This window comes from Salvelinus namaycush, chromosome 42 (genome assembly GCF_016432855.1).
Source record: "Salvelinus namaycush isolate Seneca chromosome 42, SaNama_1.0, whole genome shotgun sequence".
Lineage (NCBI taxonomy): Eukaryota > Metazoa > Chordata > Actinopteri > Salmoniformes > Salmonidae > Salvelinus > Salvelinus namaycush.
Window position 1 is genome coordinate 22,653,773 of NC_052348.1, and position 19,486 is coordinate 22,673,258.

Below are 19,486 nucleotides of genomic sequence, written 5' to 3' on the forward strand. Positions count from 1 at the left end.
ACGACCAGTCAGGAGCACGAACTGCAAGAATCTACCTACGTCATTCACTGTATAAAATGCACTGCACACTATGTTTCGGGATTCTATTCCGATAGTTCCCTAAGAACTTGACGAACGAGTCCGTGCAGCACGCTTTGCCAGATATCTTTACCTCTGAATAAACTGCCTTCATTATACCTTATCCACCTCGTCCAGCGTCTCAACTTGGTCTCATTTCTCAAGTAACGAATCATCAACATAAGTCAGTTAAGAACAAATTCTTATTTACAATGATGCCTACACCAGCCAAAACGTGACGATGCTGGACCAAATGTGCGCCGCCCTACGGAACTCCCTATCACAGCCCGTTGCCATTAACTTGTCCAGATATTTTTGGTTGACAATTTGCATAGAAAATAGATGCCTCCTACAGTGCGTTTCCACTGAATGGTTTTGTCAATAAAAAAAAAACTGGACGGAATGACGTCACACCTACAACAACTTTTTGGCTAAAAACCAAGTGTTGGTTCAAAAAATTAAGAAGTGGAAGTGTTTATCCATTTAGGGAAATTGATGAATGAACTGCAGACAGTTCATGCCCTCCCACCTCTCTGTTTCATGTCTCAGGTAGCCTGCAGACAGCCTGTCTGCCCTCCCACCTCTCTGTTTCATGTCTCAGGTAGCCTGCAGACAGCCTGTATGCCCTCCCACCTCTCTGTTTCATGTCTCAGGTAGCCTGCAGACAGTTCATGCCCTCCCACCTCTCTGTTTCATGTCTCAGGTAGCCTGCAGACAGTTCATGCCCTCCCACCTCTCTGTTTCATGTCTCAGGTAGCCTGCAGACAGCCTGTATGCCCTCCCACCTCTCTGTTTCATGTCTCAGGTAGCCTGCAGACAGTTCATGCCCTCCCACCTCTCTGTTTCATGTCTCAGGTAGCCTGCAGACAGCCTGTATGCCCTCCCACCTCTCTGTTTCATGTCTCAGGTAGCCTGCAGACAGTTCATGCCCTCCCACCTCTCTGTTTCATGTCTCAGGTAGCCTGCAGACAGCCTGTATGCCCTCCCACCTCTCTGTTTCATGTCTCAGGTAGCCTGCAGACAGTTCATGCCCTCCCACCTCTCTGTTTCATGTCTCAGGTAGCCTGCAGACAGCCTGTATGCCCTCCCACCTCTCTGTTTCATGTCTCAGGTAGCCTGCAGACAGTTCATGCCCTCCCACCTCTCTGTTTCATGTCTCAGGTAGCCTGCAGACAGCCTGTATGCCCTCCCACCTCTCTGTTTCATGTCTCAGGTAGCCTACAGACAGTTCATGCCCTCCCACCTCTCTGTTTCATGTCTCAGGTAGCCTGCAGACAGCCTGTATGCCCTCCCACCTCTCTGTTTCATGTCTCAGGTAGCCTGCAGACAGTTCATGTCCTCCCACCTCTCTGTTTCATGTCTCAGGTAGCCTGCAGACAGCCTGTCTGCCCTCCCACCTCTCTGTTTCATGTCTCAGGTAGCCTGCAAAAGCCTGCATGGATAGAATGCAAGAATTGACCAAAATTTGGCATATTCTAATAATTCTAATGTGCCAATGTGTCGCCACAGTCAGCGCCATGATGAAACTTGCGCTCTAGTAGATCTGAAATAATTGGATGTTGAAACTTTTATCCAGCCAATCAGAAAATCAAGGCGAAGCAATTCAGGCATTCTTGAAAGTCAGGACAAGGATCCTGCAAAGACACATTATTTCTTATAGTTGAAATATAGATTTAGCAAGCAGTTGGCATTTAGAATCACATGCCCTGCATACCTTCACAGTTATTATTCATCATTTATTTTTTGGTCGAATTAACCTTGATCAATAGAACCTGCCTATTTACTACAAAGTGTAAATAGGATAATTTTGGTCATATAATCAGTTTTGATCAAAACAGAGATGAGTAATTGAGGTCATCGCTTTTTACCTGAGGGTTGGGTTTTGATTTCAAATCTCTTGCCTACACGGGACCACTGCCAGGCAGTCTACAGTTGACGCTAATCAAATTATCCAGAGTACAGGTGCCAGTTGTGCTGCCGCACATTATTTCACAGCCGATCTAACCAGTAGCATGCAGAGCTTTGGAATTGTTCATACAACAATCTATTGTCACACATTTTCATGTTAAAAGAATTTGTTAAAAAAATAAATAAAAGGCTTGTAATTTTCTCCAATTGAAACATCTTCACATTCGTGAGCTACAGTTAGCATCAACCAGCTTTCATCAGAGATATGGATGTATGATGATGCTTATGTCTCCGCTCTAACAATGGGATTCTTTGTCCACGAAACGGAACGGCGGGCTGTCCAGCACCCGCCTTTTACAGGTTTTGGTTTCTCCATTTATGTTTCGAGGTTGGACTTTAGCACATTAGCACGGTTAGCAGTGTGCTTAAGGTTAAGATACATTTTTTAAGAAGATAAATTGTAGAAATAGGCGGGGTTTATGACTTTGTGGTAACTTGTGACGACCAGGCACAACTCCGATACAAAGTGTTTTTTTCTCAAAGTTGCAGGGATGTCACATGTCCTACTTATAACAGTACACTCATAAACTAATCACTGTAAAACTTATATTAGATCAAATAAACCACATGTAGCAAATAAGCCATGACATTTTCTGTTAATCAAATTCAACACTCATTGACCTCCATACAGAAACTCCTCATTTGGTGAGCGAACAAAACAAAAAAACGCCCCCTGCCAGAGAAAACAGATTTTGGGCCCAGTTTTCCCTCTCTTCACCTCTTTCTCTTTGATTACGCTCAGCGCATGGGATTCTGGACCAATCACGTCACGCGGTTGCTAAGCAATTCAACACCCAATGTACTGTGGCCTGTTTGGGACTGTGACTCGAGGGACAAACAACAATTGCTGTCAGGATAAGATATAGCGAACATAACACACCCACATTGAACCACACCCCCAGGTGGCTCCTTAATTGGGGAGGACGGCTCATAGTAATGGCTGGAAGTGTATCAAACACTTGGTTTCTATGGTTTCCATGTGTTTGATAACATTCCATTCACTCAATTTCAACCACTGTTATGAGCCGTCCTCCTCTCACCAGCCTCCTGTGATGCCAGGTTACCTTGGTGGTGTATAGACAGGTGCCGACATTCATGGCCTTGTCCACCGCCACCAGCTCCACTGTCAGAGAGCAGCATGAAGCGTTGAACGCTGCTGTAACAACCGTCTGCTTGAGGTCCGTGTGGGTGAGGTCACCCGCTCCCTGGCGGTGTTTGAGACTGGTGATGCCCGTGCCATTGACACCGTCGGTCATGTTGGCAGAGAGCTGCCAGAAGGCGGAGCTGCAGACTGCTGGGTCAGCTGGGCAGTCGACCGACGAGACGCTGACCACCTCACACTGGGGAGGGGTGAAATCTGTCACCTGCAGAAAAGAGAGAGAGAATAATCATGGTGATGAGGGAGAAGAGATGAGGAAAGGGGGCTATTTAGAAGTAGAGACGGGCCCATACAGTGGAGATGGCCCATACAGTGGAGATGGCCCATACAGTGGAGACGGCCCATACAGTGGAGACGGCCCATACAGTGGAGACGGCCCATACAGTGGAGACGGCCCATACAGTGGAGACGGGCCCATACAGTGGAGACGGGCCCATACAGTGGAGACGGGCCCATACAGTGGAGACGGGCCCATACAGTGGAGACGGCCCATAGAGTGGAGACGGCCCATAGAGTGGAGACGGCCCATAGAGTGGAGACGGGCCCATAGAGTGGAGACGGGCCCATAGAGTGGAGACGGGCCCATACAGTGGAGACGGGCCCATACAGTGGAGACGGCCCATACAGTGGAGACGGGCCCATATAGTGGAGACGGGCCCATACAGTGGAGACGGCCCATACAGTGGAGACGGGCCCATACAGTGGAGACGGGCCCATACAGTGGAGACGGCCCATACAGTGGAGACGGGCCCATATAGTGGAGACGGGCCCATACAGTGGAGATGGCCCATACAGTGGAGACGGGCCCATATAGTAGAGATGGCCCATACAGTGGAGACGGGCCCATACAGTGGAGATGGCCCATACAGTGGAGATGGCCCATACAGTGGAGATGGCCCATACAGTGGAGATGGCCCATACAGTGGCGACGGGCCCATATAGGCCTGTCAGCTCTCTAGTGTATCTTTATATATCCACATTCTAGCATATCTAATATATCTATTTGTATATACACTAAGTGTACTAAACATTAAGAACACCTTACTAATATTACGTCCCCCTCTTTGCCCTGAAAACAGCCTTATTTCGTTGGGGCCTGGACTCTACAAGATGTCCAAAGGATTCCACAGGGATGCTGGCCCATGTTGACTCCAATGCTTCCCACAGTTGTGTCAAGTTGGCTGGATGTCCTTTGGGTGGTGGACCATTCTTGATACACATGGGAAACTGTTGAGTGTAAAAAACCCAGCAGCATTGCAGTTTTTGACACAAACCGATGCGCCTGGTACCTACTACCATAACCCACTCATAGGCACTTAAATATTTTGTCTTCACCCCTCTGAACGGCACACATACACAATCCATGTCTCAATTGTCTCAAGGCTTATGAATCATTCTAACCTGTCTCCTCCCCTTCATCTACACTGATTGAAGTGGATTTAACAAGTGACATCAATAAGGGATCACAGCTTTCACCTTGATTCATCTGGTGAGTCTATATCATGGAAAGAGCAGGTGTTCTTAATGTTTTTTACACTCAGTGTAGATATATCTACATATGTGAGGTTACCTTGGTGACGACAGAGAGGCGCAGGACGGCATAGTTGGAGTCGGACGCCCCGGGGGCCACAGCCTCGATGGTCAGGGTGACGTCTGTTCCCGATGGGGTGTTGCCGGGCACCGTGATGGTAATTTCACCAGTGGCGTTTCCTCCGGTGGTCACAGCGATGCTGTTAAGTTAGCATTAGCAATGGGTTAGCATTAATTGTCAATACAGAGACAACAATATTTTAGTAATGTTGAGTAATTTTGCCAGCATAGAGAAGCTGATTTTGAAGCTGATCCCAGATCTGTTTGTGCCTAAATTGCTTCTACGGTCAATTTGTCACTCAACAATGACCACAGAAATGGGCAAGACCATACAAACAGATCTGGGACCAGTCTCAGGATATTCCAGCCGTGATCCCTACCTGCCGGGGACGTTCATGTTGAAGTCTCGGTCGTTTCTGGCACTGATTTTGTAGCTGCCTCCAGTGGCATCGGTCATGACGGTGAAGGGAAGGTTGAAGGGTTTACCAGGCTCCATGCTTCTGTCCACCACGGCCTGAGAAGACAAGAAGAACAAGAAAGAGGAATTGTTGAGGAGTTGTTGTGAGGTCCACTTTTGAAAATGTCTATGACCATGGTTTTTATCTAACACTATCTCAATATGCAATATAGACTCCTTCACGATTTACAAATGAAATCCGATTTTCAATGTAAACAGGAAGGGTGTCAGCATCACTTACCTTGATGGTAACCTTGGAGACAGACATCTGAGTGGTGGACTGTCTCTGGAACACGGTGGAGGAGACCACGTCTGTCCCGTTCAACAGCACCACAAACTCCCCCGCAGGGACCTTGGTTACCGTAACTAGGAAGTCCCCGTTGCCCATGTCTTCCAGGGTACCGTCTACGACCTCTGACCCTGACACGGTCACCAAGGCAACGTAGGCCACCTTGACAGAGGCTGGGCCCTTTCTGCCCAACACTGATACCAACAGCATGGCAGGCATACCTGGGAGAAGGAGAGAAGAGAGGAGGAACGGAGGGAAAGAGATGGAGAGAGAGAGGAGGACGAGTGTAGGGATAGGGAGAGAAAAAGAGGGAGAGAGAGAGAAGAGGCAAAATATCTTGAAGGGTATGGCTATGTAACTGTTCTAGGTTCAGATCAATTATTACAAATTACAATTAATTGCTTTTTATGACTTTGATTAAGTAGGCTTTATAAATTAACAGAATGCATTGTTTCGACCTACACAACATCAAGGAGGACCAGCCTACTTTCTGATAGAGAATACAGCGATGAGTGCAAAACCTCTCGCCAGTGAGAAAAATGACATGCACAATGATCATCTGCCTCTAACGGCTTTAATAAAGTGGCAGCTGCATTCATGTAGATGATGTCGCCATGATGTCGCCATGATGTCACCATGATGTCGCCTTAGTATAATTGTGATTGACAGATTACCTGCTGGTATGATAATGATTTTAAGATGATGTTGTAGCGTTTTACCTGTTTTTGGACGGCCAGAGATGAGGGCATATCCTGGGTGAGGTCCCTCGAAGGTCTCCACAAAGTCATAAATGAAGGCAATGGTACTCTGACCTGGAGAGACACGCACGCACGCACGCACACACACACACACACACACACACACACACACACACACACACATATTTACTTTTTTAAACACTGAATTGTTGGTTAAGGGCTCATAAGTAAGCATTTCACTGTAAGGTCTACCTACACCTCTTGTATTTGGTGCATGTGACACATTTGAATTGATTATTTAAACCCAGGTCTGGGCTCTGTGTGTATCAAGGCTTCCATCTAGTGGTGAGCGTGAGCATAACACATATTTAATAGAACAGACGTATCTCTATGGTAACTCACCCGTGACCTTCAGTGTGTAGGGCTGGTTGGAGTTCATGCTGATTTCCCATAATCCTGTCTGTTTGTTGGAGGCCAGACGGACCCTGTAGAGGTTGCCCACCGTCTGGACAGTCCCCAGTTTCCCGTTGGTCTCATTCTGTTTCTGGGTCACACCTGTAGGGGCAAGGAGGGTGACAGTCAAATAGGACATACTGTCAATGGGCTATACCTGGTTCATGATACCTTGTTGAAATGTGCTTTGTGCCTTAAAAACATTAAGATAGCTACATACTCAAACACGCAAAACAGGTCAACTGTAACCACTGAGGAGGAAAACTAACCTTAGATCAGTGTCTAGGGGAAATGTCATCCTATTCAGTTAGGTGAACCTTTACCTGACAACTGATATTAGATCAGTGTGTAGGTGTTGGAGCTTCCTACCTGCAGGGATCTTCAGGGTGAAGGTGAGGGTCTTTCCAGTGATGTTTGAGGTTCTTACCTTCAGGGTTCTTCAGGGTGAAGGTGAGGGTCTTTCCAGTGATGTAGATGGTGATGTTGTTCAGAGACTCGTCCAGCAGGAAGGAGAACGTCTCAGCTTTGCCTGGGTTCCTCGCTCGCTGTAGGACTGTCACCTGAGGAGGAGGAGGAGGAGGACAGAATGAGTGAGGAAGATAGAAAGAAGAGGTGATGTAGAGTATGTTGTTGTTTTATTGTAACGTAGAGGATTTAATTATCATAGATATAACAATTATGTCTAGGCATTTCTAAAATTCATTATTTATAAAGCACGTGTTTTTTAATTGATCAAGTTTTGAATTATTTGAAATCAACTACTGATATAAAACAAAATGGCCACCACCGTTGACTCACCAGAGCGGAGGTGGAGGAGTCGATGATGACGTCAGTGGCCTGGGGCAGATTGTCTTTGGTGACTCCAATGGCCTGACCACCAGACGCCAGCGCCAGGTCCTTGTAGGTCTCGAATGTAGCTGCCCTGGACTCTACCCCACGCCTCCTCCTTCTAGCACCAGCACCATCACCAGTCATGAAGAAAGACACCTGGAGAGACACAGAGGTGTGTTTGAGAGAGTTTGCCTGGTCGTATTCATTAGGCACCAAACGAAGAAAGAAAGAAAAATGGGAGTGACTTCCTCTCCAATAAGAATTGCTTGTTTTCATTTGCCGTTGCAAAACATTTTGCTGCGGTTTGCTACTGTGTGCCCTAATTAATAAGATCCTGAACTGTAGGACATGGTTTCTTCTAAAACAGGAAGTGTTTGAGGAGATGTTTGAGGAGGTGCTCACGGTTGACTTGGTGCTCCTGATCAGGGCCACGATAGTGTCCCTTAACGCAATGTCCTTGGCAACGGCATCTGTGAAAACATAGATGTGGGACGACGCAGGGGCACCGGTCAGCGCCAACTGGAGAGAGAGAGAGAGAGAGAGAGAGAGAGAGAGAGAGAGAGGGAGAATGCTTAGTTTCTTTATTTATTGTCAGGTGCACCATAAAGAAAGAATGGGATTATATCTGAAAGCTGATTGGAATATAGCCATGTCAATCACTGTACCTGTAGGCCTGATAGGCACATCTCAGGGAGGTCTCCGCCTCCATCAGCCTTGAGTTTAGCGATCTCTGTTTTCATAACATCAGGGTTTGTCGTTCTAATCAGGGGTCCGAACCCTACACACACACACAAACACACACTGATCACTAACCACTTCCTGACTTAACCACAAACCGCACCAGCATTTCGGTGAATGCCAGAGTTTGTCAGTGATGTTTTGCTAAGGAGAATGCTTGGTGGAGTGTTTAGCCAGCTTTACCTGGGTCGTTGAATGGGACCAGGATGTACTGGGAGGGCTCATCCTGCGTTCCCTTCTTGCTGTCGATGATCTCATTGACGACTCGTTTGGCTTCAAGGATATCATCCTTCATGCTCCCCGTAGTGTCGATCACAAAAGCAACCACTGACGATCGCGCTATGCCCATGAAGCTGTGGGAGAGAGAGAGAGAGATAGAGAGATTGTGAGTAACTTCAACATGGGTAATTCCCTCTTACCCCCCACTCCTGCCCTTCACCCCCCTCTACCCCTCTCCTCGCTTTCACAACGCCTCTACCCCTCTCCTCCCCTTGACCCTCCTCTACCCTTCTTCTCCCATTCACCCCATCTACCCCTTTCCTCCCCTTCACCCATCTACCCCTCTCCTCCCCTTCACCTCTCTACCTCCCCCATCTCCTTCAACCCCCTCTACCCCTCTCCCCCCTCTACCCGTCTCCTCTGCTTCACCCCCTCTCTACCCCTCTCCTCTCCTTCCCCACTCTACCTTTACACTTCATCCCCCTCTACCCCACTCCTCTTCTTCACCCCCCTCTACCCCTCACCTCCCCTTCTCCCCCCTCTACCCCCCTCTTCTCCACCCCCCTCTACCCCTCTCCTCTCCTTCACCCCCTCTACCCCTCTCCTCCCCTTCACCCCTCTACCCCTCTCCTTCCCTTCACCCCGCTCTACCCCTCTACCCCTCTCTTCCCCTTCACCTCTCTCCTCCCCTTCACCCCTCTACCCCTCTCCTCTCCTTCACCCCTCTACCCCTCTCCTCCCCTTCACCCCCCTCTCCGTACCGTAGGTAGTTGTTGTCACCGGCGGCGCCCCGGATGTCATCCAGCAGCTGGAGGGTGGCGGTCGTTGCCACGGTGACAGCAGCGGTGTGCAGGGCCACGTTGTCAGAGCGACGCTCGTCCTTGCTGATTCCCCCGCGAGGAGCCTCAGAGCTGGTCAGGTCAGCTGCACCGCCATGACTACACTTACCTGGGAGAAGAGAGGTGATGATGGGTGTTATTTAGAGAGTGTGTGTGTATGTGTGTGTGTGTGTGTGTGTGTGTGTGTGTGTGTGTGTGTGTGTGTGTGTGTGTGTGTGTGTGTGTGTGTGTGTGTGTGTGTGTGTGTGTGTGTGTGTGTACCTTTAGGCTTAGCTGCAGAGAAGATCCCCATGTACCCAGAGGTGAGTTTCTTCTCGTTAAGGATGTTAGGCAGGATGGAGTTGGAACAGAACCCCCCACTGACACAGTCACTGCAGGTCGGGGTGCTGACATCTACCGAACCAAATCACAACGTTTAAGAGTTGTTCTTGAATTACGGTGGCATTAAAAATACATATATACATTTTTTATTTTATTGATATGAACGTATGTTACCATTCTAAATGAACCAATATTGCAGCTTAATAACTTTAAATACTTTTTACCATTATAATAACATTCTGCCACGAGTAGGAGTAGTAATATCAATGATGATAACGCCAATGAGACATTTGAAGTCAATTAGGATTTTATGAAATGGAGGCTACAAATGCTCAAATCTTTATGATTTGAAAACAAAATAGGTATTTTAATAGCCTTTGTTTATAATTTTTTTATACAATCTTATATCATTTTGTTCACCGTCTCTTCAAAAATAATAGATAGATATGGCTATTTGAAGAATCTCAAATATAAAATATTTTTTGATTTGTTTAACACTTTTTTGGTTACTACATTATTCCATGTGTGTTATTTCATAGTTTTGATGTATTCACTGTGTAGAAAATGTAGAAAATAGTAAAGTAAAGAAAAACCCTTGAATGAGTAGGTGTTCTTAAACTTTTGACTGCTAGTGTAGATGGGTTGCAGTATAAAGGACTTACATATTTTTTATTATAAAATAACAGTTAACTAAATTGTCAAGGGACATCATTTACCACCGCAAATCAAGAATGACCCACGCACGCAAACACACATATACACACACACACGCACGCACGCACGCACGCACGCACGCACGCACGCACGCACGCACGCACGCACGCACGCACGCACACACACACACACACACACACACACACACACACACACACACACACACACAGTCGGTCAGGGCTGTATTCTCTCCCACATACACTCTCCTAAACCCTAAATGGGCGTGGTGGTCCTTCTCTGACCCATAATTCCCTCAGACTATTCAGCTTTATCTTGCTCTGTTGAACATAGGAGATTACGTGTGTGTTTGTGTCCCTCTCTGTCTGCCCTTTAGACTTCCTGTAAACCCTTAATGACCTCACTATCGCATGAAGCCAGAGGTGGCAGCAGATTTCTCTCTTTGTCTCGCCTTTTTAATCTGCTATTGTACTTTTTCTCTAACATTCCAAGCACTCCTCTCTCCTACCTTCCCTGCCCTACCACCCTCCCTCCCTCCTTCCCTGCCCTCCCTCCCTCCTTCCTTCCCTGCCCGACCACCCTTCCTCCCTCCTTCCCTGTCCTCCCTCCCTCCTTCCCTGTCCTCCCTCCCTCCTTCCCTGCCCTCCCTCCCTCCGTCCTTCCCTGCCCGACCACCCTCCCTCCCTCCCTCCCTCCCTCCAGTTGGTTCCCATGCCTAGCTGTCCTCGTTGCTGCATTAACACAAGCCCACCCTACCTGCCAGGTTTTCCAGTGGGAGATCGGGGCGGATCAGGTTGGCGTAGGGTTCAGTGTATCCCAGATCCACCCAGTTACTGTGGCTGTAAAAGTCCTGACAAAACACAAGCATGTATTATATACCAAGTCTGTGTCTGTGGGAAAGATATCTATCTAATTCCCTATTACAGACACCTCAAGACAGAAGTTAACTTGGTTCAGATGATAACACTTGAGCCAAGGTGAAGTATGAAACGAGAGATGAGGTGAGATAGATGTTATCTTTCTCTCCCCTCCACCCTTCTCCCTCTATCCTTTATTCCTTACCTTATCTCTCTTCATTCCTGGAAGTTCAGACTTTCTCCCTCTTTTCCCTTCCACCCCCTCTTCCACTCCTCTCTCCCTCTCCTCTCTCTCCTCCCTCTCCCACTCCTCCCTCTCCCACTTCCCTCTCTCCCTCTCCTCCCTCTCCCTCTCCCACTTCCCTCTCTCCCTCTCCTCTCTCTCCTCCCTTTCCCACTCCTCCCTCTCCCTCTCCCACTCCCATCTCTCCCTTTTCCACTCATCTCTCTCCCTCTCCTCTCTCTCCTCCCTCTCCAACTCCTCCATCTCCCTCTCCCACTCCCCTCTCTCCCTCTCCTTTCTCGACCTCCCACTCCCACTCCCACTCCTACTCCTCTCTCTCCCTCTCCCACTCCTCCCTCTTCCTCTTCCTCTCTCCCCTTACCTGCAGTCAGGGCTCTAATCACACTGGTGCTCCAAACACATTTGTTATTTAATTAATTAATTAATTTGTAAAAAAAAAAATGTTGTTAACCTTCATTTAACTAGGCAAATCAGTTAAGAAGAAATTCTTAATTACAATGATGGCCTACCGGGGAACATTGTTCAGGGGCAGAAGGACAGATTTTTACCTCATTAGCTCAAGGATTCGATCCAGCAACCTTTCGGTTACTGGCCCAACATTCTAACCGCGAGGATACGTACCGCCCCATACACAAGTTAGGAGCACAACAAAACATTTAGCAGCACTAGAAAAGAGCGGTACTGTGTACAGTCCTCTACCCAGTGTCTCTCTAGCTACCTGTAGCGTGTACAGTACTCTCCCCAGTGTCTCTCTAGCTACCTGTACTGTGTACAGTCCTCTACCCAGTGTCTCTCTAGCTACCAGTACTGTGTACAGTCCTCTACCCAGTGTCTCTCTAGCTACCTGTAGCGTGTACAGTACTCTCCCCAGTGTCTCTCTAGCTACCAGTACTGTGTACAGTCCTCTACCCAGTGTCTCTCTAGCTACCTGTAGCGTGTACAGTACTCTCCCCAGTGTCTCTCTAGCTACCTGTACTGTGTACAGTCCTCTACCCAGTGTCTCTCTAGCTACCTGTAGTGTGTACAGTACTCTCCCCAGTGTCTCTCTAGCTACCTGTACTGTGTACAGTCATCTACCCAGTGTCTCTCTAGCTACCTGTAGCGTGTACAGTCCTCTCCCCAGTGTCTCTCTAGCTACCTGTACTGTGTACAGTCCTCTACCCAGTGTCTCTCTAGCTACCTGTAGTGTGTACAGTCCTCTCCCCAGTGTCTTTCTAGCTACCAGTAGTGTGTACAGTCCTCTACCCAGTGTCTCTCTAGCTACCTGTACTGTGTACAGTCCTCCCCCCAGTGTCTCTCTAGCTACCTGTACTGTGTACAGTCCTCTACCCAGTGTCTCTCTAGCTACCAGTACTGTGTACAGTCCTCTCCCCAGTGTCTCTCTAGCTACCTGCAGTGTGTACAGTCCTCTCCCCAGTGTCTCTCTAGCTACCTGTACTGTGTACAGTTCTCTACCCAGTGTCTCTCTAGCTACCTGTAGTGTGTACAGTACTCTCCCCAGTGTCTCGCTAGCTACCTGTACTGTGTACAGTCCTCTACCCAGTGTCTCTCTAGCTACCTGCAGTGTGTACAGTCCTCTCCTCAGTGTCTCTCTAGCTACCAGTACTGTGTACAGTCCTCTACCCAGTGTCTCTCTAGCTACCTGTACTGTGTACAGTCCTCTCCCCAGTGTCTCTCTAGCTACCTGTACTGTGTACAGTCCTCTCCCCAGTGTCTCTCTAGCTACCTGTACTGTGTACAGTCCTCTACCCAGTTTCTCTCTAGCTACCTGCAGTGTGTACAGTCCTCTCCCCAGTGTCTCTCTAGCCACCTGTACTGTGTACATTCCTCTCCCCAGTGTCTCTCTAGCTACCTGTACTGTGTACAGTCCTCTACCCAGTGTCTCTCTAGCTACCTGTACTGTGTTCACTCCTCTACCCAGTGTCTCTCTAGCTACCTGCACTGTGTACAGTCCTCTACCCAGTGTCCCTCTAGCTACCTGTACTGTGTACAGTCCTCCCCCCAGTGTCTCTCTAGCTACCTGTACTGTGTACAGTCCTCTACCCAGTGTCTCTCTAGCTACCAGTACTGTGTACAGTCCTCTCCCCAGTGTCTCTCTAGCTACCTGCAGTGTGTACAGTACTCTCCCCAGTGTCTCGCTAGCTACCTGTACTGTGTACAGTCCTCTACCCAGTGTCTCTCTAGCTACCTGCAGTGTGTACAGTCCTCTCCTCAGTGTCTCTCTAGCTACCAGTACTGTGTACAGTCCTCTACCCAGTGTCTCTCTAGCTACCTGTACTGTGTACAGTCCTCTCCCCAGTGTCTCTCTAGCTACCTGTACTGTGTACAGTCCTCTCCCCAGTGTCTCTCTAGCTACCTGTACTGTGTACAGTCCTCTCCCCAGTGTCTCTCTAGCTACCTGCAGTGTGTACAGTACTCTCCCCAGTGTCTCTCTAGCTACCTGTACTGTGTACAGTCCTCTACCCAGTGTCTCTCTAGCTACCTGCAGTGTGTACAGTCCTCTCCCCAGTGTCTCTCTAGCCACCTGTACTGTGTACATTCCTCTCCCCAGTGTCTCTCTAGCTACCTGTACTGTGTACAGTCCTCTCCCCAGTGTCTCTCTAGCTACCTGTACTGTGTTCACTCCTCTACCCAGTGTCTCTCTAGCTACCTGCACTGTGTACAGTCCTCTACCCAGTGTCTCTCTAGCTACCTGTACTGTGTACAGTCCTCTCCCCAGTGTCTCTCTAGCTACATGTCGTGTGTACAGTCCTCTCCCCAGTGTCTCTCTAGCTACCAGTACTGTGTACAGTCCTCTCCCCAGTGTCTCTCTAGCTACCTGTACTGTGTACAGTCCTCTCCCCAGTGTCTCTCTAGCTACCTGCACTGTGTACAGTCCTCTACCCAGTGTCTCTCTAGCTACCTGTACTGTGTACAGTACTCTCCCCAGTGTCTCTCTAGCTACCTGTACTGTGTACAGTCCTCTCCCCAGTGTCTCTCTAGCTACCTGTACTGTGTACAGTCCTCTTCCCAGTGTCTCTCTAGCTACCTGTACTGTGTACAGTCCTCTCCCCAGTGTCTCTCTAGCTACCTGTACTGTGTACAGTCCTCTTCCCAGTGTCTCTCTAGCTACATGTACTGTGTACAGTCCTCTCCCCAGTGTCTCTCTAGCTACCTGTACTGTGTACAGTCCTCTCCCCAGTGTCTCTCTAGCTACCTGTACTGTGTACATTCCTCTCCCCAGTGTCTCTCTAGCTACCTGTACTGTGTACAGTCCTCTCCCCAGTGTCTCTCTAGCTACCTGTACTGTGTACAGTCCTCTTCCCAGTGTCTCTCTAGCTACCTGTACTGTGTACAGTCCTCTACCCAGTGTCCCTCTAGCTACCTGTACTGTGTACAGTCCTCTCCCCAGTGTCTCTCTAGCTACCTGTACTGTGTACAGTACTCCCCCCAGTGTCTCTCTAGCTACCTGTACTGTGTACAGTCCTCTTCCCAGTGTCTATCTAGCTACCTGTACTGTGTACAGTCCTCTCCCCAGTGTCTCTCTAGCTACCTGTACTGTATACAGTACTCTCCCCAGTGTCTCTCTAGCTACCTGTACTGTGTACAGTCCTCTCCCCAGTGTCTCTCTAGCTACCTGTACTGTATACAGTACTCCTCCCAGTGTCTCTCTAGCTACCTGTACTGTATACAGTCCTCTCCCCTGTGTCTCTCTAGCTACCTGTACTGTATACAGTACTCCTCCCAGTGTCTCTCTAGCTACCTGTACTGTGTACAGTCCTCTCCCCTGTGTCTCTCTAGCTACCTGTACTGTGTACAGTCCTCTACCCAGTGTCTCTCTAGCTACCTGTACTGTGTACAGTCCTCTCCCCAGTGTCTCTCTAGCTACCTGTACTGTATACAGTACTCCTCCCAGTGTCTCTCTAGCTACCTGTACTGTGTACAGTCCTCTCCCCTGTGTCTCTCTAGCTACCTGTACTGTGTACAGTCCTCTACCCAGTGTCTCTCTAGCTACCTGTACTGTGTACAGTCCTCTCCCCAGTGTCTCTCTAGCTACCTGTACTGTATACAGTACTCCCCCCAGTGTCTCTCTAGCTACCAGTACTGTGTACAGTCCTCTTCCCAGTGACTCTCTAGCTACCTGCAGTGTGTACAGTCCTCTACCCAGTGTCTCTCTACCTACCTGTACTGTGTACAGTCCTCTCCCCAGTGTCTCTCTAGCTACCTGTACTGTATACAGTACTCTCCCCAGTGTCTCTCTAGCTACCTGTACTGTGTACAGTCCTCTACCCAGTGTCTCTCTAGCTACCTGTACTGTGTACAGTCCTCTCCCCAGTGTCTCTCTAGCTACCTGTACTGTATACAGTACTCTCCCCAGTGTCTCTCTAGCTACCTGTACTGTGTACAGTCCTCTCCCCAGTGTCTCTCTAGCTACCTGCAGTGTGTACAGTCCTCTACCCAGTGTCTCTCTACCTACCTGTACTGTGTACAGTCCTCTCCCCAGTGTCTCTCTAGCTACCTGTACTGTATACAGTACTCTCCCCAGTGTCTCTCTAGCTACCTGTACTGTGTACAGTCCTCTACCCAGTGTCTCTCTAGCTACCTGTACTGTGTACAGTCCTCTCCCCAGTGTCTCTCTAGCTACCTGCAGTGTGTACAGTCCTCTACCCAGTGTCTCTCTAGCTACCTGTACTGTGTACAGTCCTCTACCCAGTGTCTCTCTAGCTACCTGCAGTGTGTACAGTCCTCTACCCAGTGTCTCTCTAGCTACCTGTACTGTGTACAGTCCTCTCCCCAGTGTCTCTCTAGCTACCTGTACTGTATACAGTACTCTCCCCAGTGTCTCTCTAGCTACCTGTAGTGTGTACAGTACTCCTCCCAGTGTCTCTCTAGCTACCTGTACTGTGTACAGTCCTCTTCCCAGTGTCTATCTAGCTACCTGTACTGTATACAGTACTCTCCCCAGTGTCTCTCTAGCTACCTGTAGTGTGTACAGTACTCCTCCCAGTGTCTCTCTAGCTACCTGTACTGTGTACAGTACTCTCCCCAGTGTCTCTCTAGCTACCTGAAATGTTTGCATATCCCCTCTTTCACCCCCCCTCTCTCTCCTCTTACCTGTAGTGTGTGTAGTACTCTCCCCAGTGTCTCTCTGGCAGCCTGGAAGTTCTCCATTTGTACGTTGGCCTTGATGCTGGCCACCCCATCAGTTATAAGGCGCCGGCCCTCAGCAAACGCCTCAGAGTTGAAGTGATGGGCTGGGCTGTTAGAATAAATATTATGATCAATTGGTTTTATATAGAAAACGACTGTAGGAGTGATATACCCAATGTTCACTTGGCCTGGCACAATAATAACAATGATTCATTGTTTATATAGTTCATACATTAGATCCACTAGAAGAAGGGTGTATGAGTGATGCACATCCTAAACCTTTACAATAAGGTTCTTAGGAATAAAGGGTTTGAGAGTAGCATATGACATGTGCTGGATAAGAAAACCAAGTTGTTTTTAAAACTAGTTAAATACAAATTGAATAAAAATCGTATGTTGCTTTCCTGTATGTTGCTTTCCTCCAAGCACTCCAAGCATTTTACATAATAAGTGAACCTCATCCTCTATCAATGGCGCACCAACCTGTTGACATAATAAGGGAACATCATTCTCTATCAATGGAGCACCAACCTGTTTACATAATAAGGGAACCTCATCCTCTATCAATTGAGCACCAACCTGTTGACATAATAAGGGAACCTCATTCTCTATCAATGGAGCACCAACCTGTTGACATAATAAGGGAACCTCATCCTCTATCATCGGAGCACCAACCTGTTGACATAATAAGGGAACCTCATCCTCTATCAATGGAGCACCAACCTGTTGACATAATAAGGGAACCTCATTCTCTATCAATGGAGCACCAACCTGTTGACATAATAAGTGAACCTCATCCTCTATCAATGGAGCACCAACCCGTTGACATAATAAGGGAACCTCATCCTCTATCAATGGAGCACCAACCTGTTGACATAATAAGGGAACCTCATCCTCTATCAATGGAGCACCAACCTGTTGACATAATAAGTGAACCTCATCCTCTATCAATGGAGCACCAACCTGTTGACATAATAAGGGAACCTCATTCTCTATCAATGGAGCACCAACCTGTTGACATAATAAGTGAACCTCATCCTCTATCAATGTAGCACCAACCTGTTGACATAATAAGTGAACCTCATCCTCTATCAATGGAGCACCAACCTGTTGACATAATAAGGGAACCTCATCCTCTATCAATGGAGCACCAACCTGTTGACATAATAAGTGAACCTCATTCTCTATCAATGGAGCACCAACCTTGTGACATAATAAGTGATAATATCCCCCCACCAATGGAGCACCAACCTGTTGACATAGTCTCTGTCCACCTGTCCGTTCTGTACGTAGATCTCATTCAGGGCAGATTTGAACTTAGCCGCTGACACTTCACCTGTTGCTTTGGGTCCCAGGCAGGCCTGGACCAGCTCCTCTGCAGAGTTACCCTAAAGGGAAAGGGCAGAGGTTAGACATTCTGACACACTACTCAATTTTCTTTATCTCTCTCTCTCACACACACACACACACACACACACACACACACACACACACACACACACACACACACACACACACACACACACACACACACACACACACACACACACACACACACACACACACACACACACACACACACATACACACACTTACCGTGGGGGTGAAGTCTCGTCCCTCTGTCTCGGCGATGGCTCGGCACACGTCCGTGACCTTCTGTAGCACGGCCGTTCCCGTGATGCTGACGTGGGTGGAGGTTCCGCCCCCAATGGGAGCAAACGCCCAGGCTCCTCCTGATAGGACCAGGGCCAGGAAGGACACACCCAGCACCGGTGACATCCTCAGTCTTTGGAGAGTGGGGGGTGGCTGGTGGATGGAGGGGTGAGTGAGTGAGAGAGAGAGAGAAGGAACGTGTGAGAAAGAGAGAGGAAATCCCTGACCCATTCTCTGTTGTTAAACCTCTTGGCCACAACCCAACATGTCCTATAATGAGGGTGTAGTTAGTATGCAGAAGCATCTTTATGATACATCAGTATAATGTAATTAGACGTTGTCAAAACTGATTAGAGACTAGTACTTGGGCCCTGTTCTGGCACATACTGCATTCCCTATTACCTAGGAACATAGAGAGGTGTATATTCCTAGCCTGTTATCCCCCCACCATACTGCATTCCCTATTACCTAGGAACATAGAGAGGTGTATATTCCTAGCCTGTTATCCCCCCACCATACTTCATTCCCTATTACCTAGGAACATAGAGAGGTGTATATTCCTAGCCTGTTATCCCCCCACCATACTTTATTCCCTGTTACCTAGGAACATAGAGAGGTGTATATTCATAGCCTGTTATCCCCCCACCATACTTTATTCCCTATTACCTAGGAACATAGAGAGGTGTATATTCCTAGCCTGTTATCCTCCCACCATACTTTATTCCCTGTTGCACAATGTTCTCCTCAGAGATACAAAGGCCGTCCTGTTGAAGTGTTTGGCAGTGGCTCAACTCAACCATGGCTGTTTTTACTCCATATCCTTTAGCTGAATACCTTCAGTTTCTCAAGTGTTAAAAGGTGAACATTGCACTGAAAGGCTGGTGGGAAATGAAACAATACTGGTCTGTACTGCTGCTTTCTGTCCTAGATTAAATGTATGTCATATGTACAATCCTATATATACTATATATCATGGTCATATCAATTATGTACAATCCTCTCAATCTGTATACATTCTTGGTTTAAATATATATATATATATATTCCAAGGGTGTATACAGATTGAGAGGATTGTACATATATTACCATTCATTGATTGAATAAATGAATTGAATACAGACAACCTTTCCACTGAACTGATAAATGCTGAGAAAATATATTTTGACAAAGCACCAATAACCGAGAATATGGTTAAAACAAACAATTAAAAAACATAATATATTATAATCTAAGAACTAAAACCATTTACCATTTAAATGACAGAAATAATGGTAAACAAAATGAAAATAAAGGCCTCTGAATTGTTTTGTG

The 19,486-nt window shown here is 47.6% G+C and overlaps 1 protein-coding gene across 1 annotated transcript; it reads right to left on the reverse strand.

Moving 5' to 3' along the window:
- Positions 1-6,606: 6,606 nt before the first annotated feature.
- vwa11 (von Willebrand factor A domain containing 11) lies at positions 6,607-18,301 on the reverse strand. Its single transcript, XM_038981820.1, has 12 exons — positions 18,119-18,301; positions 17,774-17,910; positions 16,487-16,631; positions 11,048-11,141; positions 9,560-9,691; positions 9,221-9,407; positions 8,424-8,593; positions 8,168-8,280; positions 7,905-8,021; positions 7,470-7,658; positions 7,099-7,231; positions 6,607-6,773 (listed from the first exon to the last, which is right to left on the reverse strand). The coding sequence occupies exons 1-12, from the start codon at positions 18,299-18,301 to the stop codon at positions 6,607-6,609; spliced, it is 1,767 nt and encodes a 588-aa protein (XP_038837748.1).
- Positions 18,302-19,486: the final 1,185 nt, after the last annotated feature.

Bases quoted from the DNA above. Each gene is read 5' to 3' on its own strand.
- vwa11 (XM_038981820.1), bottom strand. From the start codon at position 18,301: ATGTCACCGGTGCTGGGTGTGTCCTTCCTGGCCCTGGTCCTATCAGGA. The intron at 16,632-17,773 runs GTTGGTGCTCCA...TTATTCTAACAG, and splicing joins GACAGAGACTATGTCAACAG to CCCAGCCCATCACTTCAACT. The intron at 11,142-16,486 runs GTAAGAGGAGAG...GTGTTTTGTCAG, and splicing joins GAGTACTACACACACTACAG to GACTTTTACAGCCACAGTAA.